This window comes from Ursus arctos, unplaced genomic scaffold, assembly GCF_023065955.2.
Source record: "Ursus arctos isolate Adak ecotype North America unplaced genomic scaffold, UrsArc2.0 scaffold_8, whole genome shotgun sequence".
In the NCBI taxonomy this organism is placed as follows: domain Eukaryota; kingdom Metazoa; phylum Chordata; class Mammalia; order Carnivora; family Ursidae; genus Ursus; species Ursus arctos.
This window is the reverse complement of record NW_026623100.1, coordinates 76,248,476-76,274,512: the sequence shown is the minus strand read 5'-3', so window position 1 is coordinate 76,274,512 and position 26,037 is coordinate 76,248,476. Positions and strand designations below refer to the sequence as shown.

General features: G+C 50.8%; 1 protein-coding gene across 1 annotated transcript; it reads left to right on the top strand.

Annotated features, from left to right (window-relative positions):
• Nucleotides 1-25,629, top strand: TRIB2 (tribbles pseudokinase 2). The gene is made up of 3 exons (XM_026519092.4): nucleotides 1-1,693; nucleotides 6,422-6,714; nucleotides 23,174-25,629. Exons 1-3 carry the CDS (start codon nucleotides 1,424-1,426, stop codon nucleotides 23,640-23,642), a joined length of 1,032 nt encoding a protein of 343 aa, XP_026374877.1. The 5' UTR covers nucleotides 1-1,423; the 3' UTR covers nucleotides 23,643-25,629.
• The last annotated feature ends 408 nt before the right edge of the window (nucleotides 25,630-26,037 follow it).

The window sequence follows — 26,037 nt, the reverse complement described above, 5'->3', positions numbered from 1 at the left end:
GGGGGGGCGGAGGCTCCGTGGAAATGTGTCGGTGACATTGAATGGGGAGACGGAGCGCGAGCGAGGCGCGCGCGCGCACACACGCGCACACAGGACCCCGCTCGCTCCGAGATCCCCGGCCACGTAAGTAACTATTAATACCGCCTCGCCGGGAGTTGCGGGCGTGCTGAGCTCGGGGATTGGCCTCGGGCACCATCGGCCATCCCCTTCAATTTTAAATGCACATTCTTCTTACCTCTGGGGAAGAAAGAAAAAATAAATAAAAGACGACGAAGAAAAGCCATCAATTTTCTCCAAAACAAACCCCATCGGGCAATTTGGGTTTAGGGTCGGGGGAGACGGAGTGGTTGTAAATTATTCCAAGGCAAGATCCAGTTATCCAGCGGGAAAGGAACGCCGCAGGTTGGCTGGGGGCGCATCCCCTTCCAGAGTCCGGAGGACCCCCCACCCCCGGAAGCTCGTGCCGGGGGAATCGGAGACCATTGATCTACCTTCGTCCCTGCCCGCACTTCTCGCTTTATTCGGAGGACGATCTGGAGCACGAGCGAGCAGCGACAGCATGAGCCTGTGCTGACCTCCGCCCGGCGGGCCAACCCAGGCTTTGTCGCGGTACCTGCGACCGGCCCGCGCTGCAACTCTGTGCCCGGCTTTTGCAATCTTTTGTTGGCAGCGCTGACCGCTCTAAGTTAAATGCTCCCTTGCTATTCTTTTTCTTCTTCTTCTTTTTTTTGGTCTGTTTGTTTAAATTTTGGAGAGCTCTTGCGATCTTGGAAAAGCCTCAGACGCCATCTACAGTTAAAACGTAGGTAACTACCCTCTCCGGCGCCCCCCCTTCCACGCCCCCCACCCTTTCCACCAAAAAAGGGGGTGCAGCGCGGATTCTGTCTGCCGTGCGGCGCGAGCCGGTAGACCCGTGCTTATTTCCTTTTTCTTTTTGTTTGGTTTCTAACGCGTTGAGACCAAGCTGCTGCCGTGCGCTCCTCAAAGATTGCACAAACTACAGCAGGGCTCCTCCGCCCCGTCTGCGATTCGGAAGCCTGCGTGGGGATCGCTTCGGGAGACCTGGCGCTGCAGCTCCCCACCTTAGCAATCCTGTTAGTCGTCTAGATCCACGTTGGAAAGAGAGAGACAGAGAGAGAAACTAAAAGTGCGGAGATTCTGCAAATCGCTGGCTGCTTTGGGGTAACAAAAGGACCCGAGTTACTGCCGACTGAGCACCCCCGGGAGCCGAGCTCGGAGCGGACAAGGTGCCCGGCGGCGCCCATCTGGGGGCTTCTAACTCTTTCTCCACGTCGCCCCCTTCCCGTCCCCTCCCCTCTCGTTCCCTTTTAAAATCCGTGGCACGGAGGCGCCTGCAGCCGCACTCGCCAGCGACTCATCTCTCCAGCGGGTTTTTTGTTTGCCGAGTGCGATCCCCACACTCATGAACATACACAGGTCTACCCCCATCACAATAGCAAGATATGGGAGATCGCGGAACAAAACCCAGGATTTCGAAGAGTTGTCGTCTATAAGGTCCGCCGAACCCAGCCAGAGTTTCAGCCCGAACCTCGGCTCCCCGAGCCCGCCCGAGACTCCGAACTTGTCGCATTGCGTTTCTTGCATCGGGAAATACTTATTGTTGGAACCTCTGGAGGGAGACCACGTTTTTCGTGCCGTGCATCTGCACAGTGGGGAGGAGCTGGTGTGCAAGGTAAAGAGCCCAGGGTTTGTTTTTGCTTTTTGTCTTTTAAAAAGCTTCCCCGGCCGTTTGGAGGGGGCGGGAGGTCGCCAAGCTCCGGAGCCTGGAGGAGGGAGACTCTCGGGATAATTATCCGTGGCCTCGTTAAATGGGTTTATTTATTTGTTCACGTTCGACTAGTTGCGAAGTTTTTAGAGCGTTGCAGACAATGGGGCGGGCTGCGGCGGGGGCGTTTTGGGGAGAGCCCGGGGCTGGGAAGGGCGGCGGGACTGCGCGGGGGCCACGAACACGCGTGCTCCCAAAGGCTCGTGGAGCGCCTCTGCTCTTGGCCGGGTCCCACTGCCCAAGGGATTTCTCCTTGTGTCTAGCCCCCTCCCCTTCCACCGTGGAGTAGGGAATCCCCCGCTCATTTTAAGGCACGGATGACTGGGTTCCCTTCGCAGCAGCCATTGTTCTTAGAAGCGTGCAGGTGTTAAACCTTTGTTCGGAAGGTGCCCTTTAAAAGAGACACACAAAGGTGTCCCCTCTGGCTGAGCCAGGGGCCCAGCGCGGGGAAGGAGTTTACAAAGAGCTCTCTGCTGCCTGCAGCCTTGAAAGGAGGGTTGGGGGTGGAAATCAAAGCCACCGGCGCACCTTTGGGTGTAGGAAAGAGTGAGTCCTTTGGGTCCTCTTCTCTTGTCTCGTTTCTTCTCATCTCCAGACTTCCGTGCCTGAACACCCCCACGTGCCCCCCACCCCCAACAACACCTTTGCCAGTATGGTCTAAAGGCCGGTGTTTGGAGCCCCAGGGATTCACAGGGCTAATACAGAGATGGGCACTCCAGTTTCCTTTTTGTCTTTGACCCCCAACAGTGACTGGTGTGTCTGTGTGTCTTTGTGTGTGCAGTACAGTCCAGGGGATGAGAAGGGGAACAGTTGCAAAAAAAAAAAAAAAAAAAAAAGAATAGAGTAGAGCATACCGTTACCCAAGCATTGGATACAGATCAAGAATTCATTGTCACTTCATTTTACATTTGGTCACTCTTGTTTTTTTGGGGGGATGAGGGGGTAGTGAGGAGTGACGACCTCTGCTGTCTTTGAAATGGGCACTCCACACAGCTGTGCTGCAAATAATACATCACACTTTTACCATTAACCACAGATTGCTCTGTTTCGTAGGGGACTGGAGTCTTCCATTGTAAATACCCGTTTTTGTGGAGGTCTTCAGTCAGTTTTGCAATTGCTCAGTTCAGATCTCAGGGGAAAATCAGAGACTCTTTAAATACAGCTCTCTGCATCCTCTCCCAAGTTATTGAGACCCAGAGCGACTGTGCCCGGTTAACCAAAATTCAGTAGGCTATTCAGAGCTGGATTGAATTCTCAGAAGACCTACAAGGTTGCACAATAGGGGAGGCATCCTTTGAAATGAATGAATTCCACAGAGCTGCCACTCTCCTATGAGATATGCACAATCGCCCAGCAGTGAGTGTGTGCACTCCTTTTGCTCAACTTCACTACAGCATTTTAATATTTTTCAAAGGCTGGAGACGCTTTTAAGTCAAGGGACTCTGCCTTCAAATTCTGCAGGAGCGTCTTGCTGTTATTTCTTTGTTTAAAGGCAGAGGTGACTTGCCCCTGCTCTTCCTTTCTCCCTCCAGATTCTTCAAGACATATTTCACTTTGGGCTGACCTTACGGTGTCATTCGTAGACGTGCTCTTTGGCCTGAAACTGTACTTAATCTGCTGGTTTAGTTATTGCAAAGATTGAATCAGCCCCTCGCCAATTACTGTGGGGCTGCAAGTGGATTTAAGTGCAGTATCATTGTTCTGCTTGACAGAGGTCATCCCTTTAAGACACGGCAGCCTATTTTCCTGCCTTTTTACCAGAGGTGATGTGGGTGACTTTTTATGCAAGCATAGCTGTGTATATCCTAGGAAGCCCCAAAGGGTTTTTATAAGGCTGCTTCCATGAGCTACCCTCAGATGCTCGGTGTGACCTCAGCTTACTGCAAGGCACTGTGAAATCTGCACACTGAATCAAGTTCCTTCTGACGTCTCAGCAAGAGAGTGCGTCTCCCAGCCCTATGTTGACCCAAGGAAAAAGTCTTTGCAAAAACAGATCAAATGTAAAGATGCCTTTCCTACGGGGGACTGCAGAGAGAATTCTGCAGGACACTCTTTGAGGTCATTTAACCAAAATAATGGAGCCTGTTTATTGTCTCCCTGAGCCCACTGTAAGCTAGGCACCATGTGAAGGAAGGAAGCTTTAGGGGGTCTTCACCTTATCATTTTCATGGAAAGGCTGGTAGCTACTGTGCACATTGACATAATTACTATCTTGGCATAATGGGCACTTGGTTTTGTTTGTTTGTTGTTGTTGTTGTTTTTTGCAAATACTACTAATGAGGGCCTAATCTTACTGCCTTATCTCAATGGTCACATTATATAACTAAGGCTCCAAATTAAACATTTAAAAGAAGCTGGCAACCAGGCTTATGGCTTGATTTTGCATTTGAAGGTGACGGTTTAAATACCAGTCCAACCCCATAAATGCCTGTTATAGCTGCTACTAAAAGTTTGGTACCCATCCGTCTGGGAGAACAGAAGTACTTGTTTTATTTTTCATACTCTGTCCACCATCTTGGAATTTGATCTCCTAGGGAGGGTATTAACTATTTCTTGAAGCTGCCACAAATATGTTGTTTTAATTTCTGTGTCCATTCAGTTTTTCATCAGTGGGACGGGATAACAGACCCAAGGTGCTGAGCAAAAATCACCTTTTATTTTTTAAAAATGCAGCTTGAAGGGGGAAGTCCATGATACATCATCGTAATGCCACGAGCACTGGCGACAGAGCCCACATCCTCGTGCTTCGGAACCCCCCCCCCCCCGGTTATATAACACACAGCGTTTACATTCTCCACTGCAAAACGTTTATTACTCTCTGTGAAATTTTTGAGGCTTTCCTAGGTTTCTGCTGCCCGCAGTCTGGGTGTTAAATTTGACTCAGGCATTTCAGATTCCTAATTGAACGGACCTCTGAGGTCACTGCTCGTAGGTCATCATTTGACAGTATCAGGGTGTGATTTGTGGTCTCTGGAGACGTTGAAGTATTCATTCTTAAATTCTAGGTTATAGTGGCAGCAGCTGTGCCGCCTTCCTGAGATGCCTCATTACGGTTCATTCACAACGTTACTTCGCTTCCTCGCCCTGGGTTAGCACCAGCCCTCCCGAGGTTCTTACTATCCTTGTTTGACTCACTGATTTCTTTTGGTGTTTGAACCTAAGGGCGACTTAACTTCGATCATGGATCTTCAATGGCAGCCTGGGTCCCTGGATGGGTCTCCAAAGGCCTGTGGATCCCCTTAAAATGAATCCAGTATTGTGCGTGCATTGGAGAACGGGCATTGTCAGCTAAGAGGGGACAGAGCTTTTTGTCAGGTTCTCACGTGGGATCCGGCCCCAAAAAAGGTCAACAGCGTTCTAAATCAACGTCTCCAGTTCAGGAAGAGGAGGGAGGCCCAGCGACCCTGAGTGCTTTACCCATCTGATCCAGATTATCGGTGGCCAAGCCAGGATTAGGGCCTCAGTTGGGCGATTTCTAGGCCACGCTGCAAAATGTGGATCAAGGAGAGGATGTTCTAACTAACGAAAAAGATTTAAGAAGCTACATGGTGGTGCACGGGGACCATTTAAGTGTTTGTTGCTGGAGCATTCTTGGCCTGGACTGCTTTCCAGCAAAGCACCTCATGCCTGCCCTTCGCTCATGCAGGCACAGGGAGTCATGTGCCTACATTCCCAGGCAGATAGTAAAACCACATTCCAAACCCAGGGATTTGTATTCCTGATTTAGCGGAGGTCTTGAAATGAATGAAAGCGTTTTTCTTATAACCTCAAAGATTCTCTGTAGTGTTAATTTCTCTTAGGTTGGTTTCAAAAAGGTATTGAGGATGGATTTTCTTTTTAAATAACCCCACGATGAGGTGGCATTTCACAGGCTAATTTTGATTCATAGAAAATCATTGCATAACTGATTCATTGAGCTAGATAGCTGTGGAGGGAATCGAGAAGCGTGTCGGCTTGCCTAGTAAGGACTGTGTGTCCTATTCCTAGCTCTGACGCTTGGGGCTCGATTTGACTGGTTCTCTGAGCCTCGATATCCACATCAGTAAAATGAAGGTGTTGAATTAGAGGACCTCAAGGCGAAGTCTACCTCTCTGCTCTGTTCATCGCGAATATGTTGTTCAGTGCTATACAGCACAATTGCATAGCATAAAATATGTTATATACAAGTGGTGTAGCTGTCGAGTGATGTCCGTTTCTGTTCTGATTTGCTTTTTGGAAGGAAAATCGGGCTCTGTCTGCGTAGCTTGGGGTGGGTCACTTTCAGGTTTTGCCTTAGTTCTTTTGTAAACAGGTGATTGAGGTAGGGAGAAAAAAGTAATAAGGCTTAACCATTTGCGTACCGTGTTACGTCTTGCAAAGCACTTTTACCACTGTGTTGTCATCTAATCCTCCCAACACCGTGAATCAGCTGTCATTTGCCCATTTTACACAGGAAGATTTGGAAGCTCAGAGAGGTCAAGCAGCTTATTCCATGTTACACAGCTGGGAGCAGGCAGGGCCAGCGTGTTCTCGGTCCAAGTTCGGTCTGCCTTCTGTCACCTCAAAAGCACGTGCCCTGGGAGGTGTCTGCATTCTGTGATTGGGCTGGAGAAGAGGCACCCCTGACTCTTGGTCTTGTCGTGAATCCTGTCCTAGGTGTTCGATATCAGCTGCTACCAGGAATCCCTGGCCCCGTGCTTTTGCCTGTCCGCCCACAGCAACATCAACCAGATCACCGAAATTATCTTGGGGGAGACCAAAGCCTATGTGTTCTTTGAGCGGAGCTATGGGGACATGCACTCGTTTGTCCGCACCTGCAAGAAACTGAGGGAGGAGGAGGCGGCCAGACTGTTCTACCAGATCGCCTCGGCCGTGGCCCACTGCCACGACGGGGGGCTGGTGCTGCGGGATCTGAAACTGCGGAAATTCATCTTCAAGGACGAAGAGAGGTGAGTGTCATTGCTGTCCAGACCCGGTACTCTGACAGGCTGCTCAGGAGCGGCTTGCTTGAGAGGCTGGACTGGACGTTGTTTTGCTGCCCGCTGTCCAGGTGAGAAGGAAGGGTGGGAGGACGAGGGAGGTGAGTGAATATTGCCATGTTTTAAGTGCCCTGGGAAGCCAGGTTGCCGCTCCCCCAGCGGTGTTACTGAATGCTGAAGTCGGGCACCAGGAGAGTCTGTGACCTGGTAATTAGTGTTTTTTGTTTTTGTTTTTTGGGGATTTTTTTTTTTTTTTTTTTTTTTTGCTTTGTTTTGTTTTGCTTGGGTGTTGTGAACTCTGAAGCGGCTGCAAGCCTGTGTGGCATATTCAATGTGAGTAAGGCGTGATTATGCTTTTGAAATAATCCTGCCTTCAGAACACTCAGTGCCTGGCATCAGTCATTTCTAATTCATTCATTCATTCCTTCACTCAATAGAGGTTTCCTAAGTGTGTGTGTATGTGTGGATAAAGGGCGTGTGTATTACTCACAATTCTCAGTCCTGTGACTATCAAGGCGCGTTAGCTGGTCAACTCACCTACAAAGGAACGTTCCAAACCCTGAATGAGGATTCTATATGGGGTCAGATGGGACCTGGGGGCTGGGATGTCAGTTCTAACTCGGACTTGGAAGTCAAGAAAGGTGTTACAGGAGAGTTGCTCTTGGAGCTCCTTGGAAGATGAGTATGTTACAGACAATGTGGGAAGGACAGGCGTTGCAGGTAAGGAAGCTGCCCGTACGTACACACGGCCATGTGAAGGTCTGGGTTATTGTAGGAGACGTCTGGGCAAGGCACTGGGCGTCTGGGTTCCATTCATGGTTCTTCCATTCACTCATGACATTCTGTTGAGCCGACCCACTGGGGCCCGCTTTCTCTTCTAGCTGACTTCGATTGTAAAACTCTTTCGAGCCACTTTTTTCCTTTTGAAGAATGTGCTTTTTTAGAGGGGTGGAGGCAAGTGATTTATATTCATTGTTAACTGCTTTCTCTTCTAGCTGACTTCGATTGTAAAACTCTTTCGAGCCACTTTTTTCCTTTTGAAGAATGTGCTTTTTTAGAGGGGTGGAGGCAAGCGATTTATATTCATTGTTAACTATGCCAAAAATTGTTCTAGAGTTTCTGCCCAGGTGGGTCATGGAATTGCCATGACGGCCTTGGGCATCCTCAACTCCTCCTAGGAAAGTGGTAGGTGAAGTGGAGCTCCATGGTCACAGAGCTAAGGGCCATCTGAGTACAAAACTAATGTGTGTCATTCATTCACTCACTCAACAAACATATCTGGAGTATTTTTTTTTTTTAATTTGGAGTATCTTTTATGTGTCTGATGCAGATCTGGCTATCAACCCTTTCTACCTGCCAGTTACTGTGACATGGATCCCAATGGCCTGTGCTGTTTTAGGCTATTGCTTACAGAAGTCTGGGGATGTCCCTAGAATAGATATATAATGAGACCTAGTGGAGGCTGCTTTGTTTTTTTTCATCTTATGGTTTGAACTAATTGGGAAGTAAATGCCTGGGAAGCATTTGAGGATTAGCGAAGGTAAAGGGCCTGTGGTTACTTAACCCAAGTGGAATAATTTGATGACAATTTATCATGCAGCTGAGTATGCAAAGTGCAGAGGGCTGCTGGCCACAGAGATTGGTTATTGTTCCATATTTTTTCCCATAAACAGGTATCTTAGGCACTCGTGGCAGTAATAGCCTGGTCTTCGATAGTGCATGGTTTTGACCCTTCCTAACACATGGAAGAAGAGGGAGCTATCCTAAGACCTCGAGTGTGGGTGACGCTTACCTTTGCTCTTCTTCAGCTCAGATGCATCTCCCCCTAAGCCTGGAGACTCAGGTTCTTATCCTGGTTTCACCTTTGATACCCCCTGTGACCTTTTAGGGACCTTTGGTTCCTTTCTCCTGGCCTCACGTTTCTTATCCTTTCATTGTCCTTGCTCTGTTTTATTGGTTCTGAGGTCTTTCTGAGTTATAACATCAGGTGAGTACTTCTTCGACTATCCTCATTGGAAGTTAAGTATATACCTGACCCCCAGCAGAATCCTGACAAAGATACTTTCTTTGTCCTTCTGCATTCCACCTTTCTTGGAAATGTAATAACTATAACTACAAAAATAAGAGGTGATTGTTGGCGACCACTACGAGGTCCTACTATCAGGTTATTGTTGACCTTACTTAATTCTCTGTGCAAATGGGGGTAGGGTGGGTATCATCAAGTTCATTTGATGGAGGAGGACTCCAAAATCTTGTGTGAAGTCTCAAAGTTATAGACAAGAAAGAGCAGAAGTAAGGACATATTCTCTATTAAATCAGCTCTCAGGAAATTTGTTTGCCTGACACAGGGGGTAAGGGCGATGAATGCCCTCTCTCATGGGGATCCAAGTTTTTTAAACTAATCTTTTGGTTGTTTGTGTCTCTTTTGAGAGGAAATTCAGGGAACAGTGAGTATATGGGGTGGTATGTCCCGTGATAGAACACACATGGTAAATACGTATTTATGAAGTGAGTCACAGTAGGGTGGACATCCCCAGGTCACAGACCATGGGAGGGGCTCCAGAGGGCCCATCCTTCAGTCTTCTCCTACAATCAGAGCCCCAGAGGTGAGGGTGCTGGCCCCAGTGCCCACAGCTAGCGGGAAGCAAATAGGGGCTGAGCCAGACCTTGCATATGCTCCTGCAGGCCTTTCCTCCAGGCCTGGCTTGTCCTTTATGGAAAGTTAAGAGTGCCCAAGAGTGCATGGTGGCAAAGCTGAAATCCTTGAGGTCCCAGGGCCTAGAGAAGAAATCCCAAGATGTTGGAAGCTTCCAACGCCAGGACTGTGAGTCGCTGGCACTGAGTCCGGAGCTGTGTTTGACTTTTGCAAAAGAGCATGACCCTTTTTAGAAAGATCTAGAAAGAAGTATCCCGTATGAGTGTGAAACCAGAACACTTCACTGGAGTAAGCACGTCAAAGCTAAATCCTTTTCAATGCGAGAGAGCATTTTCCTTCTGAAAAAGGAAGCGTTGGTGACAGGGAGGAAGCTGCCCGTCATGTGTCGGCAGCAAGTCTGATAGCACCTGAGCCCCTGCAGCCCTGTCTCCCTAGCTCCTCATCTGATGGGCAAGGTGACGGGGTTGCACAGGAGTTAAGTGACCTTGCTCAAGGTCATACAGCAGCATGCCCATGGAGCCCGCCTGGAAATCCTATCATTTCACTCCAGAGCTCTTTCCCTGCCCCACACTGCACTGAAGTCCTGGAGGACTTGGCTGTTCCTAGCATGACAAGTGTCTCTGTCTGTGCAGCTCTGAGAAGGTCACTCTCATTTTCAAGGACATTCCAAATGTTCTCATCAGTAGCTGATAGGAACATTTTCCCCAAGCCAGCTGTCAACTTTTTGTGAAAGAGGAATAGTGCCTCGTAGCCTTCCTCCTTGTTGTTTTGCTTTTGAACGTCTCGATTTCAGAGTAGGAGACTCTGGTTTTGTCACTCAGCGTATTTCTCCCACCATGTGTCCCCGCAGCTGTTGAGTTTCATGGCAGAATTTTTCTTTGTTGGTCCGCACGGTGGCCTGCATAAGGCATCCTGCCTGTGTTTTGAGGGGGACAGCAATCTGGGTCCATTGGGACCATGGTGCTGGCAGCCTTCACCCCCATCCGAATCAGCAGGGCCTCATCAATAGGTATTTCAATAAGACTAGAGTCTGTGCCTCTCCTGACAACATCCAGCGCGTGAGAAAACAATGCGTTGAATTTGAAAGGCTTTTGAAACGTGGAAGGATGGAGTCTGTGTCTGTTTTCTGGCCCTTTATGCATTGGTCCTTTGGGGAAAAAACACAGAAGAGGCTTTTGCAAGTACTACTTTGTTAAGCTTCAAATCACCAGACCCCTCTTTTGTGCATGGTCTTCTCTCTTTCAAGGATGTGCGTCTGACTGTCTGATGCCCTTGCAAGGAATTGAAGGTAGAAAGCATTACCTAGTGAAGTTGGCTGAGCCCCACCAGGATCAGAACGAGATCGGCCTGTGAGCTGACTCCTTATGCATGGATTTCCAATGCTGGGCCATCTGTAATTGGATCCATGAGCACCCATGAACGTGTTCTTGGTAGAACGGTCAGGGCCATCAGTCCGGTCTCCCACGAGCAGCTGTGAAGACAGGATGCACACAGGACACCCCATGTTACGCGAGGGCCTGACGCCAGCGTGCCTTCTGCCTGTGTGTTGAATTAGCAGCACCGCAGATCCCTCCGCTTCCGTTTTATTGTGATTTGGATTCTGGATTCGGATTCTGTCTCTACCCCTCTGCCTTGTCTGGGAATCCCAGAGTCATTGAATGCCTCTGAGCTGCAGATTCCTCCGAGCAGAAATTAGGACTGCGTCCCTGTGGGTGGTTGTGAGAGTCCTGTGACGTGATCCAGGGGCGCACAGGGTGGGGCAGGTGCTCACGAGAGCCGGCTGTCCGAACGTCATTGATAAAATGGTGCCATTGTGAACAAGCTGTGAGATGTGAGAGTTCAGATTTAAGCCACATCCTCCTTTCTAGTTTAATTACAATATTGGATCCTTGCTGGGAGGGTGATTGACAGGGCAAGTGCCAGGGGGGTGGACCCTGCGGCTCGGAAAGGCCAGAAGGTCGACAAGATGTATGCAGGGAAGGCAGACACCAGGCGCATGTGGGGAGAGAAGGACCCCTGCTCTCCGGGCCTGGACCGGCCATGGTGTTCCCAGCCTTGCGCTGTTGCTTCTCCTTCATCCCTGGGATGTTTCTGTAGGGCAGAACTAAGGTTGTTTTGTTTTCTTTTTGAGGAAGTTAAACCCCTACCCCGGTTGTACTGGGCGTGGACACACCCTTTGCATCTTCAGTTCCTGTAGGAAAATCAGAGGTGGGCTGTAGAGTGGGCGTGTTGGAGGGGGCCCTGACTCTGATAGAGGGCAGTGCCCAGGTCCCCCAGCCTCTCCCCCTCCTTGCTAGGCTGATCTGCCTGGGCACCCTCTTCCAGGAGGCCCCCGGTTTCGCTTTGAGCCTCTAAGGGAAGGCCTGAGCTTTGGGAGAACACCCGTTACTCCCACGTGGGGCATGAGCCGCTGGGTTCTGGTCCCTGTTCCTGCACTTATTAGCAAACTTAATCTTGACGAGTTACATAACCTCTTTTGTCCAGATTGCCTCATCTGCAGAGTGGAAATAACCAGAAGACTTTCCTCATGAAATGAAATGAATGAATGCAGGTGAACTCAGGGCTTGGTGCGTAATCCGCCACGGACAAATGGTGGTTCCCACCGCCTTCACCTCCCGTGCACATAGTGTCTGGCCCCCCGGGTGACATCGGGCAGCTTGCTGAGTCAGGATGCGAAGAGCTCAGGAAGCAGGTGCAACCTCGGGCTGCCCCGGGAGCCAGCCAGTGATCCTACAGCAGCCCGTTTTGTGGGCTGGCTTTCTCTTCTCCCTTGGGACCAGGCTCCTTGCCACGCCCTAACCCCCGCTCCCTGCCCCCAATCTCGACTCTGTTGACATTTCCCTGCACAGAAATACCCGCCCTGTCAATGAAGAAACATGCCTCTGTACGTGTTTCTTCTTTGGTTAGAAGATTTATATCTCTTGACGTCACAGCTTGCATTTCCTCTGCTTTGTGGAAGCTGATCGCTGCCTGCTTCTGCAGGAGGGAGGCTGGACCCTTTGCAGAAACCCAGCTGCCCTGGGGCTCTCGGTGTCACCTACTGCCGTCTGCCCAGGCACGAGACCTGCGTCTGCGGTGCGGCGGAGGCCTTTTCCCTCCCCCGCCAGCCAAGGTCTGCACGCGCTCTCTCTCACTCTCTCAGGTTAGTTTCTAGACTGGCTGCTCTTGTAGCCTCCACTGAGGTTAAATATCTAACAAAATAGAGAGACTGGACTGGAGACCAGACCCTGCCTTCTTTCATAGCAATTTACATGAAGTGGAGGCTCATTGTATTTTAGCAAAAGACTTGACCTTTATGCTTTGAAGGAGACAGAGGTCCTGGAATTCCTCTTCTTTACGTTGACCATTTCTGTGTACTTCAGACACTGCCAGCCCTTGGGGGAGGCTCCCTCCCCCACTTCTCCCTGGATGGGTAAGCGATCCCCCTCCCATTGCACCCTGATAGTCTCCCCCTACTCGAATTGACCATGTGCACCCCTTGACCTTCCTCCTGACTCATCTGCTGCCAGGCTAGAGCTTCTTGGGGACAGAGGCTGTCCTGCGGTCACTGCTGCGGGAACACAGTGGCATCGAATGAATGAAGATCTCCTTCATTGAATATGTGCGTCTCAGATTGGATTCTCATGACAGAATGAGAGAAGTGGGGATAAGTACAGATCGTTGGCCTCCAGGACATTGCCCAGAGTGGGAGCCCTGGAAGACTAAAACGTATAACCTCCCGCGTAGACACCTTTTCAAAAAGAGCTACTTACAACATCCTGCGTCAAATGAGAAATTAACGCATTGTTCCCATTTTGATTTAATGATTTATGCAGAAGTGACATCTACTTAAGACACTGTTATCAGTGTCTGTGGTGGCCTATTTTCATTTATGGAGGACTTCCCTAATCTCAGTTAGAAGGGAGAGCGTCTGCAGGGTTCTTTGATTAGAAATGGGCTCACTAGCAGGAATCCTTCAGTAGGACTTCTGGCAGAGCTGTTTACTGTTTGTGCTTAATAAATTACCTGATGGGCTAGGCTGAGACCCTGGGCAAGCAGAGCCAAGGGCACAGCTACTGTGTGTAGAAATAAGGATTTCTTATTCCTTCTTATTCCTTCACTGAGCCGTTTGACCTTGGCCTACCTTCTCTGACGTGGGTCGGAGATCATGAACTTATAGTCTCCAACACAGTGCCTGGTGCATGGCAGAGCCTTAGAAAGGCACCTGTCATGACTGCTCTTGGCCATCAGCCGATGGCTTTGGCCCCATCACCCAACAACCTGAAGATTCATTTACTTATTCGACAAACAGTATGAGCATCTGTCATGTGCCGGGTAGTGTTCCAGGCCCTGTAGACACTGCAGCGCCCAAGGAGACGGAACCCTTCCCTCACGGGACTTACGTTTCCGTGAAATATTATCTGGCCTCCACCATGGACCAGCCCTGTTCTAACTTCAACACGTAAAGGAACTGATTTGATCCTATGTAACTACTGTATTTACGTTAACCCGTTTAAAACCACTGAGTAAATTAGTGCTATTATCACCGTGTTATGGATGAAGAAATTGAGGCTCAGGGTCTCCCAGCTCCTGAGTGGCAGACCTGGGGATTTGCACCCAGGACACCGGAGTCCTGTGCCTGGGCCCTCAAATACCACCCTGGCTCTAGGAAATAGACACCAGGCAAAATACCACCCCTTGTGTCCGATCCTTAGAAGGAATTCTCTCATGCGATTGGGTAACAAGGGAACGCCAGGAGGACCTAACCAGCACTGAGTACTGAAGCTCAGTACTTGCTTTTCCCTGAATGGTCACGGCCCACCGGTTAACCAACCCCACGGGCAGTCCTGTGATGGCTTGCATTTCCATTTTATGGAGTGGGTTTTGTTTTCTCTACAGAACTGTAAAGGGGGGTCCCATTATCTTTCTTTCTTCCCTACCTAGCACAGGACTAGCCTGGTAAATACTTCTGAATCTCTGGCAATTGGCTAAATGGGTGTGTGAATGGCCGCTTATGCCCTGGAGGCACAGATATTATAAGGAAAACCCCCTAGATGTATTGATGGCAGAAGGCAGTGGATGGAAACACATTTTAAATGTCCTTTATCCAACACTCTGGGAGTTTCTCTAAAGCATGAAATAGAGTCAAGCCTATTTGACATTTCTTTGGACTTGAAGAGAGTGCAATTCTTAAGCAGAATCATGCCCAGATACCCTGACTCTAGGCAGCACGTTGCAGCCAGAAGCATCGTTGACATGGGAGTCACACTATGTTGCATCTATTAAGCATCTATTATGTGCTATATTGGGCGCAAGGTATTGAGGGCATGAGAATCACCTCTGGAGTGTCCTTGCCTAATGCAAGACAGAGTGTAATAGTTATTTTTCATACCATGTTACAGAGAATGGGTGTGCATTAGAGAGCTCTCTGGGAGCAGGCAGAATGGCAGAATGGCGTGTAAAAAATGAGCATGTCAGGAACAGATGGGCTCCTTCTCAGGTTGGCCTGAGTGAAGTAGAAGGGTGTCCAGAAAATATGAGTAAAGGCCAAGAGATACAAATGAGCCCTGGGCGGGGAGGGGCGTGCTGGTGGAGAACACTGGGGGGGGTTCAGAGATGAGACTGAAGAAGCAAAGGTCTAGGGCCTGGATGCATGCCCATGCCCTTGAACTTGACCTGAAATCCAGGAGGAGCCACTGAAGGGTTTTTCTCGAGACAGGATGGGACGGGATCAGGTCATGATTCTTCTGGAAGTGTATGCACAGGATGGCCTGGGGACGGGTATCGACTTCAGGATGCTGAGGCTGAACTAGGACCCAAGCAGTGGGATCAAGGAGGGGTGGGTAAGAGGCAGAATCAAACCCAGCCCTCTGATCTTTACAGATGAAGAAATGGGGAGGAAATGTCCTTCTCCAAAGTTCTAGAACATGTTAGTAGTGTGACCCAGAGCAGAGCCCAGATTTTCTGGCTGCTGGAACGTGTGTAGTATGTGCCTGGGCCATCTGGGTGAGCCCCAGTTCAGGACTCTGCCAAGTGGAAATCCCTGTCTGGCCCAGTGCTGGACTACTGCTCACAGGGCTCCCTGGGTCGGTGGGGTCAGAGGGACTGGCCTGAGTCCAGCTGCTGCCCTGCCAGTGGTGCATGGATAGGAATGTTCTGGACTCTGAATCAGCCTCAGCAGCAACGGCGGAGCAGCACCTCGAGGAGCGCCTGGCTCTGTTTTTCTGGAAGAATCCAGGCTGGGTGGGCCCTCAGAGCAGCGCTGTCCGGCACTGAGCGGTAGGTTACCTGCCGAAGCTTCTCTAAGAAGCTGAATCGATTAACTCGGGGTCAGGGGATCCTTTGGGACCAGGTCTTCCTGCAGAGGGGCAAGAGGCGAACAGAGTCGTGTTGAGGTGTACCGCCTTTCTTCCTTGTCTGTCCCCGTGAAGATGTGGGCTGCCCTCAAGGGGCTCCTTCCTGCGTCGGGAAGGCCTTGGCGGTGGGAGGTGGGATGGCTTCCCCGCTGTCCCGTGGCCACGATGAGTCAGGGCGCAGACAACACAGGCCTTTCTACGGTGACGGGGCAGCGGTGCTGCGGAAACATCTGGGTGCTTGAGTTGGATCGGGCTTCCCATCCCCACGGCACTGTTCCCTAGCAAGTTGCTTCATCTTGCTAAGCTGCGATTTTCTGGGACGTCAGACCAGCGCAGGAAGCCCCACCTCCCCGACTGTGGTGGCTCCGGGGAGGGAGAGGACATACCACCTAGTAGAACCAGCCAGCCCTTCCCTGGAGACGGCCCTCACCCTGAGCTGAAGTGTTTCCCTGTGGGTCACCTGTTGCTGTCCTGCTGATGAGGGAGCAGCTGGACCTGGGTGTCCGGTCTGCTCGGAGGCAACTGCTGGAAAAAATCCATGCACCTAAGAAACAGAGAATTACAGTGACGATTTATTCGGTAGAGTTTAGCTTCGTTTATTTGTCAAGTCCCGGTGGTGGCTGTCCTATCAGCTGGATGCGACCTAGGGTGCTGGGACAGTCCTTCCCCCCCCCACCCCCCACCATGGTAGCCCCCCGTGGGACCCTAGCTCGTACAACCGAACTGACAGCCAAGGGTAGCTTTGCAGCGGTGGGCAGAGCCAGGCCAGACCTGGCCGTGCTGACCTTTCTCACTTGACCCTTCGCCTGCTTGGACCCACCCTGTGGAATGGCCTTCAGTGACTTCTCGAAGTCCACTGACCTCAGGCCACCGGACTTCCCGTCCGGGCCAGGCCCACTTGGTCTGGCTGAACGCCCAGCCCAGCCCCACCCTGGCCCACCCTGTCCTGATCCCTTCCTGCTGCGAGAACCCAGGGCGGTGTTGAAAGGTTTCAAAGCAGAGCCTGACTTGCAGGGTAGGCCATTTTGGAGGTTTTGAATGGCGCACTAATTGGGAGGTTGAAAACCTGCTTTTGAATCCCGGCTCTGCCACTCATTTTGCTAGGTGGCCTTAGACAAGTCACCTCTGCTTTCTGTACCTTAGTTCCTTCTTCTAGTCACTGGTCAGGGCCAGGCACCTTTGTCCAGCTCACGAGCTCCAGCAGTTAGGTCAGGGATGCGAGGGTTGTGTCTGTGTTCCAGTGCTGAATAAGCCAGGCGCCATGTTTGTCTCCGAAACCCAGAATCTTCCTTTCACAGATTCTTGGACACTAAGTCAATCTGCGATGCTGGCGTCAGGGTGTGTCTTGGAGCTAGCAGCAGCATGACGGTCCTCCCGATGCGGACTGAGAGCTGAGTTTTCTCAGGTACCCCATATGTGGCCTGGGACCTTCACTCCTCTGTGCCTCGGTTTCCTTATTTTGTAAGAAGTGAGCGTGTATCATAATATTTGCCTTTCAGCTTCGTTATGAGCCATAGAGATGTCAGGACTGCACAAGTCCCAGCACATAGCAGGTGTTGAATTCGCGGCTGCTGTTGTTGCTAGTGTAACTATTATCGTTATGACCAGGGTGTCCTATGCGAAGTGTTGCAGTTCCTGTAGTTTAAGAGTAAAGGAAACTTAAAATCAGGAATTTTGAAGCTAAGAGAGCCCTTTTCAGGCCATGCAGCCGCGTTCTCATTTTACAGAAGGGAAACTGAGGCCGAAGGAGCCCGTGGTCACATTGCCCTTGCGACCTAGGGGCCCGGAGGGAGGCTCGCGGGCCTCTGCTGGGAGTGGGTGGGGCATTGGGACTTTGAAGGCCTGTGCTGCGGGCTGCTCCACGGAGGCAGGGCTAGAAGCACATCCTGCTGGTTCTGGCTTCCTCACCTGGCTGGGGATCTGATGGCACCGGGCGTGGTGCCAAGTCCACAGGCTGCCCCCGCATAAGCCTTTTTCATTCAGAAGTTAAAGCAAAGCGGGCTGGTTCCTGCCTGTGCCAGGGACAGGTTGCAAAATGGATGCAGAGATGCAGCTTCTTGGCCAAGTCGATCCTTCCCCAGGCTAAGGGCGCTTTCTTCCAAGAAGCCGCAGGAGATAACCACTGTCATTCATAGCTTTCTGGTCCAAAAATCCTCCACCACCCCGCCCTTGTCACTTTCAGGAATCTCTGTTCTTCGTGTACCATCTTTATTCCCACCACCTCCACGAAGCCCGCTCTGATTGTCTTCGCCAGGACTGAATGAAGTGAGCAGAATGAGCTGGGCATATTTGGGGAGAAGAACATTCTGGGGGGCAGGGGGTAATAAGTGCGAAGAGCCCAGAAAGGAACATGGGCATAGAATTCACATCCACTTGGATCTGCTTGAGGCTTGCTCAGCTGTCTTCTCCTCTGGCTGTAGGCTTGAAGGTGGGGGGGGGGGGGGGGCTTATCTTACTAATTAGATCAGTTAGTTTCCACCAGTTTTTGCAGATTTCCTGTGGTCGGCTTCTTGACAGATACTGTGCTTGCATTGTTTCATTATTTCAATCCTCACAGAAACCGAGAAGGTGTTACTTGTCATGTCCTTATCCTCAGTGCCTCGTTTCAATGCCCTAATGATTAGTGGGACATTTGAATTACTAGGACCACTGATGCCCTTATGGATTGTTACGAAAACCAGTTCCTTTGCCTGGGAATACATAATCCCCAGGCTGTTCAGGGGACAGCAGAAGTTGGAGGACTGTTCATTCATCTCGTCCCACGCTGACACGAGGAGGTGCTCTGCCAGGCACGCCCCCCACACACGCTCTTCAGAGCAGAGGCAGCCTGCTCCCCAGAGGGGGAAACCAAGCCCTGGAGACCTTCTGAGGGCCCCTGATTTGTCCAGCAAGTCCACGGGGACCGGCGCTGGAATTGCAGCACGGCCTCGGGTTCCTGACATGCGTGCACCCTGGAAGGTCCTCGTTTAAAGACATAATCCAGACCGCTTGCCTTGACCCTTGCCTAGGAGTGGTGTAAACAAGTTCGGGGTGTTCCGAGCAGGACGCAGGGTCAGAAGTACGTGCTTCCTCCCCATCTTTCTCTAGGCTTCTCATTTTCTTCTCGCCTCGCCTGCCGGGATGCCTGTGCTGGTCCATAAGACAAGCAGGCTTCTGCCCCACGGGCTGGCTCTCCCTCACCCTGGGTGCATGTGTGCTCCCCTCTTGGCAGAGGCCTCATTGACCGGGACACCCCGGCTGTGGTTTCTTGCACCCGCGGCTCAGGTGGGTGGGCTCGGCCTGCAGGCTGGCTGCTTGGAGCCCAGGGAGGGCTGAGTGCTCAGCCCCTAACTGGCCTCACTGGCCATATGGGCTTGCATTGATTTTATAAACTTCAAAGAGGAAATATCTGTAGATACCTAGCACCTGTCTAGGTACATAGATGGTGTTTGCTATTTGGTACTTAGTAGTTTTCAAAGCCAGAATTGGAACCCAGGTCTCTGCCTTCATGACCGAGCTGGCCTGGTGTGTATGTGGCCGTCGTGGCACAGTGCGCACCGAGCCGAACGTGAAGAGCAGGTCCAGACTCGCCCCACCCAGAGCCTGGCTTCAGAAGGGAGGAGGTGGACGTGGCAGGGGGGTCGGCTCCGGGGCAGCTGAGCATCCGCAGCACATGGGGTGCACTTTCCACTGCACTCTCGGGGCCGCTGGGTGTTTGCACAGCCCCTGTGTCCTTGGTGCGGGGAGGAGAGAGGCGAATGCCGAGAAGGGCGTTAACTGACACGATTGAACCCTTAACCATTTCTGAAGGCCTTTTTCTCTGATCTGGAGAAGGATTCCAGAGGGGGGCAGGCTGGAAGTAGGGACCCTGCGACCTGGGGTTGGATCACGGGGAAGGTGAGAGTCCCAGTCTAGGGTTGTGGCCTGCAAGGGGATAAGAATGGAAAGGGCTTCAGATGTGGTTTAGCGTAAGGAGCTTGAGGTGGTGACATCTGTCCCCTGCAAGGGCTGAGCTGGAAGCAGCTCAGGTCTCCGGGGGCACATCCGCGCCCCCCCTCACCTCCTCCAGGGACTGAGGTATCGGAATTTACAAACCCTGTTCCCCATGGATACTTCATCCGACATCCACTTAATCCTGGCTCGGGAGGCAGAGCAGGGCTGTTGTTCCCTCAAAGATGGGCACAGTGAAGCTCCGAGGGGTTAATGGTGTGACTGTCCCTTTCACTCAGACTGAGTGTCTGCTGGGTGGCTGCTACTCCTCTCGGTGCAGGAGAAACAGCAGGAAACAGGTGATGTTCTCTACATGGGAAGTGACCTCAGCCACCTCAGCTCCTGGAGTTGGGACTGAGGTCATCACCCTGCAGCGAGCACGGGAATAACACGGAGTATAAATTTGTGACCATACAAATATAAATGCAGAGTATTTCAGGGGGCAGTGAGGGGCAGGAGACGACTGGGGGGGCGGGGTGCTCCTCTCTCTAGGATGGTCAGGCGAAGGGTCTTCAGTGACGCTCATTTGAGCGGAGACCTGTAAGGAGTGAGCGGGAATGAGCCGTCCACGCATCTGGGGGAGAACATTGTGGGCAGGGGCTGGGAGAGAACGTGCACAGAGGCCCCAGGAAGGACTGTGGTGGGTGGTCGGTGTGTTTGAGGAACAGAGAAGAGGCTGGAGCAGAGAGGAAGTGGGGCTGAAGGTGCGGTCAGGAGGCCTGGGGCTCACCCTGCAGCCTCGGGGAGACATCAGCACCACACGCATGGGCTGGAGGGCCAGAGCGAGGAACCCGGCCCCAAACCTGATTCCACATCTGGTGCCCCTTCCACCACACTGTCCCTCGCCCCACAGCTAATTATCGTTGCCACAGTTATAGTTATTCCCTAGCTATTCTGCTGCCATGCCAGTGACCTTGGACAGGAGGCCGGCCAGCTCTTCAACTAGGGGGTGGGGGCTGCTGCCAGTACGGGTCGGGCCCAGGAAGCTGTTGAGACAACCTGCTTGGCCCCGTGGTGTGTGCCCCCTCCCCTCCACCCCCTGGGTTTCCCTGACTCCTCTCCAATCTTGGAACATCTGGGGAGGCTGCTGTGGGCCCACCCCACCTGCCATCTTCCATTAGAAAGAGCAACAGGAAGAACGAGATTTGCTTTCCATCAGCCCAATTCCACAGGAGTCCATCTAGACCCTTCCTACGTCTGTAGACCCTTAGCGGAAGGGGGGAGGAGAAGGACGTGTGGGCTACACGTTAGAATATGGGTGAGCAAGTAAAGTAGCATTGCTGTATATCACAGAATCCCAGAAGGTTAACACTGGCAGAGACTTTCAGACTGTCTTGTCCAGATGGATGCCCACAGTGGGAATGGACTTAATGCTACTGAACTGTGCAGTTAAAATGGTTAAAATGACAAATTTTATGTCTATCGTACCCCAACAAAAAAATTAAAATGAAAAAGAAGACTGCCTTGTCTCACGCTCCTCTTTAAGTTTGAGAAACAGAGACGTTGAGTGACCGACCCACAGCCCCACAACAGGTGGGAGATGTAGCCTGGCCTGGAATCTGCTCTCTGAGCTCCCAGCCCAGCACCTTTTGCAGAAACCACAACCATTTATTGGTGATTGGCAGAAATGAGTACAGGGAAGTAGTCACTCCTTAATCTTTGAAACTTCTGTAATCCAAATACAAGCTCTCTGAATCAACCCAGGATTTGGTCCAGTTTTTCGCTACAGAGAGCTAACTTGATTAACTTGAACTTCACTTTCCTTCTGTGGCTCCCTGAGTAGCCGTGGTCATTGCTCGGAAAGGCCAAGACCTGTAGCCCAAGGGAGGAGAAGGAAAGCAGCTTACAGACCTGAGCCATAAGCTCTGATTTAGGCAAACCCCCAGTGTGGTTTCTCCAAGCACTTTCTTGTTCTACACCCATCTGAGCCTCGTCACCCCTTGGGACAACAGGGTAGAAACTATGATGTGCACTTCTGAGATGAAGGAACCCACTGGTGTGAATGATCATGACCTTGTAGAGCCTTGCAGGCACTGTCTACGAGGCCCGGCCCCTAACTCCAGCCCCTCCTCCCTGGCCCATGTCAGGGGGCCTTCTTTCAGGGGATGGAATGGGACTGAGTCTATGGGGTTTAACAACTCTGAGAGCTTGCTTTGGAGGGTTCTGGCCAGGAGAACGGGAAGAGGATTTCCATTTTGAGCACCGGAAGTCCGCAATACCTGGGTTTCCATTCAAGGAATGGCAGAACAGGGAAACAGGATTCTTGGGAGGCCCCTGAGCCAAGGAGGGATGTTGGTCTAGAAGCTTCTGGCGCCTGGTGGGGGATAGCCGTCAGTCTTGAGCAAGTCACTTCATGTCCTGGTCCTCGGCTTTCTTCACTGCAAATGAGTACAGTTAATTTTAAGAATTTAACTTATTTCCAAAAGTATTTACTGAGCACTTATTTTATGCCCAGTGGTCATATCAGGCTCTGCTGTATAAAGATGAGTGCTGGGCCCCTGGAGAGTTCAATGTGGGATTTCTCCACCTGTCTTCATGAGGGCAGCCAGGAGCATCCTGGAACCTGTCAGCCAGCTCAGTCGTCCTTAAATGGCGAGGGGGAGATTGACACACACACTGTGTTGGCGCAGATAGAGGACACAGGTAACCAGGTCAGATAAGCATCATGTCAAGGACCAGCCCCTGGGAGTGTGATGGGCCAGGAAGGAGGCAAGTTCAACAGCAAATCTTGGAAAGAAGATGGGCTTGCTATGAGGATGTCAGCCTTGGAAGGGCTTATGGTAATGCATGCCTGCTCGAACATTCCCCAGCTCTGCCTCTGTCCGCAAGAAGGGCGGCTTAGTAGTGGGGAAGGAGCAACAGGTGGCTCAGGAAGCTGTGGCACCAAGTCTTCTCTGTTGCCCAGCGGAGAGGCATGGGGCAGATGACTCACACTCCATGAGCCTTGATGTTCTTACCTGTAAAATGGAATCATCAAATCTTCCATGTCTAACAAAAGGACTGTTATAAAGCCAAAATGCCATTGAGTAAAATGTAAAAAAGCCAGAAGCTTGCCAGAAGTTGTGGACAGCACTTCTCGGAGCTTCCCACTTGGTTGGATCGGATTTCAGATCCTGCAGATCCCCACCACTACCTAGAAGTGTCTGAGACTAGCACGACTCTCCTATTCCCTCATCACTGAGATGGGGAGGTAATCATGTCATTTATGGTCTGTTTCCTCGCTGGAGGTGTGGGTTCCCCCCAGTAGCTCTTAAGCTCATGCAAACTCCCTGTCATTCTTCTACACTCCTGGGCCCCCCGCCCTGGAACAGTGCCTGGCACCGAGAAGGCGCTCAGTAAGTCACGTTTGCCTGGTCGAATGAATGAATGAATGAATGGTCTTGGAAGCATTAAAGCAGGAGCTACGATGCAGGGATGGGTTCCTGTGCCTCCTCGCCCGTAGGAGCTCACGCTCTCCTGTCTCTTGCAGGACCCGGGTCAAGCTGGAAAGCCTGGAAGATGCCTACATTCTGCGGGGCGATGACGACTCCCTCTCCGACAAGCACGGCTGCCCCGCTTACGTGAGCCCGGAGATCTTGAACACCAGCGGCAGCTACTCGGGCAAAGCGGCCGACGTGTGGAGCCTGGGCGTGATGCTCTACACCATGTTGGTGGGGCGGTACCCTTTCCATGACATTGAGCCCAGTTCCCTCTTCAGCAAGATCCGGCGTGGCCAGTTCAACATTCCAGAAACTCTGTCGCCCAAGGCCAAGTGCCTCATCCGGAGCATCCTGCGGCGGGAGCCCTCAGAGCGGCTGACCTCGCAGGAAATTCTGGACCATCCTTGGTTTTCTACAGATTTTAGCGTCTCGAATTCAGGATATGGTGCTAAGGAAATGTCTGATCAGCTTGTGCCGGACGTCAACATGGAGGAGAACTTGGACCCGTTCTTTAACTGAGCTCGTGCCCCCCAGAGACTTGGCAGGTACCAGGAGCGAGAGAGAGGGCCGTGGGGAGCCCTTCCAGTGGACACGTATCGCCTGGCTTGGTAGCAAGAAAGACACGGACACCCAAGTTTCTCGGTTCAAAGAAGGAGAACCTTCAAGGAGCTGACTGAACATGTAGCATGGGGGCGAGAGAGGTGGCGTGGGGGGCTGGGGTCAGGTCGGCGGGGTGCGCGCCCCTGGAGCTTCTCTTCCCTGACGTAGCCCCCCGGAGACCACCCCTGTCCGTTGGGCAGCTTCTGCCTACCCCACTTTTCATTTGTTCCAAAATAGTTGCAGATCCCGACAGAATCAAAACTCTCTGCCTCAAACACACATCTTGGCATCGCACTGTTAGCTTTTAACTTCTTGTCACGATTCAGGGAAGGTACAATTGGCCAAGGATTTTTTTTTCTTTTTCTTTTTAAACAAGACAGCCACCTATCTGATAATTAATGCGGTTCATTAAAAAAAAAAAAAAAAATTCGGTGCACACAGACTGACCAGAAACCTGGGTGCTAAGCTAAAAGAGAGTAGCAGTCCAGTTTGTGTCTCTTAATTGCTCTTTTCAACTCATTTCTTCTAAATAAACTATTGAATATCCTGGTCAGGAAATGACATGTTGATGCTTTGCTCCCTGAAGGGGGAAAAAAAAATCTGTCCTTTAACAAGCTATTCTGTTCTGTGTCCATGGGTTTGTGGCAGGAAGCTATTAGAAGTCGAACTTCTAGATGCATTAACTGCTATCATAGTTGAAAGAAAGAAAACAAAAGGAAGGGAAAGGAAAAGAGAAATTCAATCCTGAATTTCTTTCCTTCTAACGATGAGGGCTGCCTCACAGCGGGTCCTCCCTGCTGGGATGGGGGCAACGGGGCGAGATCACGGGAGGCGCTCGGAGTCTGAAGCTTTTGCGACACTCTGGTCTCAGCTACACCTTTTGTCTTTGTGTTATTGGAAACCAGTGAAACCAAGCAGGTTGTCCCACATGTATGAAATACAGGGAAGCTCTTTCCTTTTCTTTAGGAAGAATGATCCTTTTGGCTTGGAAGGCCCTCCGGTTTGGACAAAAACCCTCGGTAGAGACAAGCGGGAAGAAAAATCAGCTGGAAGCTAGGATGATATAAATAAAAACAGCTCTCTTATCCCAATACGCACCTTTGTATTTTCAAGAATTCTTCTATTTATTAAGGAAAATGTCACATTGTGATGTATTAAGCCAGTACTTCAATTACGGGTTGACTTGGGATGACATGTTACATACTGTAGCTAACATCTATATATTTTTTCTTGTTTGAGTATTTCTGTCCCTGAAATAACCTTTTGTTTGGCTTTTCTAGATAGCTTTATTTGATTTCAAGTGGCAAATGTTTTTTTATTACGGCTTTTCTATTTGCTGTATGATACAGAACTCTTTTGGCATAAATATTTGTGTTTCCAGTACCTCAGTTGTTTGGATTTTACTGCCTGTATACGTTTTGTGAAATGGTCATGTTTTCGGGTAGGTAACACGTGGACTCTAGTATGTAAATGTTACTTGAATCTGTGCTTCATTATAGTACGTGGCATGTGTGTGCAGATCTTGGATGCTTTCTGCCTGCTTAGCAGGAGTCCGGCCTTCACGTTCCCAGGAGGGCGGCTTAACCGTTCATAGTCAGGAGACAAGGCGGCCATGGATTTGCCCTCGATTCTATTTTGATAACGGAACATACAAAGGAGAGAGTTTTTTGGTTTGGGGGTTTTTTGTTTTTGTTTCTTTGTTTTTTTGTTACGTTCTGAAGATGGTGCTGTGTCAAGAAGGACCCGTTTCTCTTCCCTGTCCCCTATTTTTTCAGTACCTTGTAGGACGAAAGATTGGTGACGTGCATGGTGGGAATCTATGGCCTCTGGTGCTTTGTCCTGTATTTGGTTTAATGTTTTTGTCCTAATCTCTTCAATCAATAAAATTGTGCGTATTTAACTAAAATGCCGAGGTCCTACAAATGCTGAGTCTCTGCCATCTGGGGTTTGTGGCCACCGCGCACCAGTCAGGAACTCCGACGTCCTCTCGGGGGTTCAGTCTTTTAGGGTGAGCCACCGTGACCGTTTATACAAAGCAAACGCTAGCTTCCATCATGTGTGGGCACATGCTGGCCAATTTAGAGGTAATCTCTCACTGAATTAACCGTCACTACCACATGCAGGTGTGAATTATGTTCCTATCACAGATTAGGAAATAAGCCCAGAAAGGTGCAGCACTTGCCTGGGGTTAAACCACCTGTTAGCGATCGAGTCAGCCATGAACTGCTGTCCGTTAATCCTGAGGCTCGTAATGCTTTCTATGATGGTAGAGCCCAGAGGCTTTCAGGCAAGGAAGCTAGTAGCTCCGGAGGAG

What these genes read in the sequence shown, in the direction of transcription:
- TRIB2 (XM_026519092.4), top strand. Translation starts at nt 1,424, where the DNA reads ATGAACATACACAGGTCTACCCCCATCACAATAGCAAGATATGGGAGA. An exon ending in GGGAGGAGCTGGTGTGCAAG is followed by an intron (nt 1,694 to 6,421) that starts GTAAAGAGCCCA and finishes ATCCTGTCCTAG; the next exon opens with GTGTTCGATATCAGCTGCTA. An exon ending in ATCTTCAAGGACGAAGAGAG is followed by an intron (nt 6,715 to 23,173) that starts GTGAGTGTCATT and finishes TGTCTCTTGCAG; the next exon opens with GACCCGGGTCAAGCTGGAAA.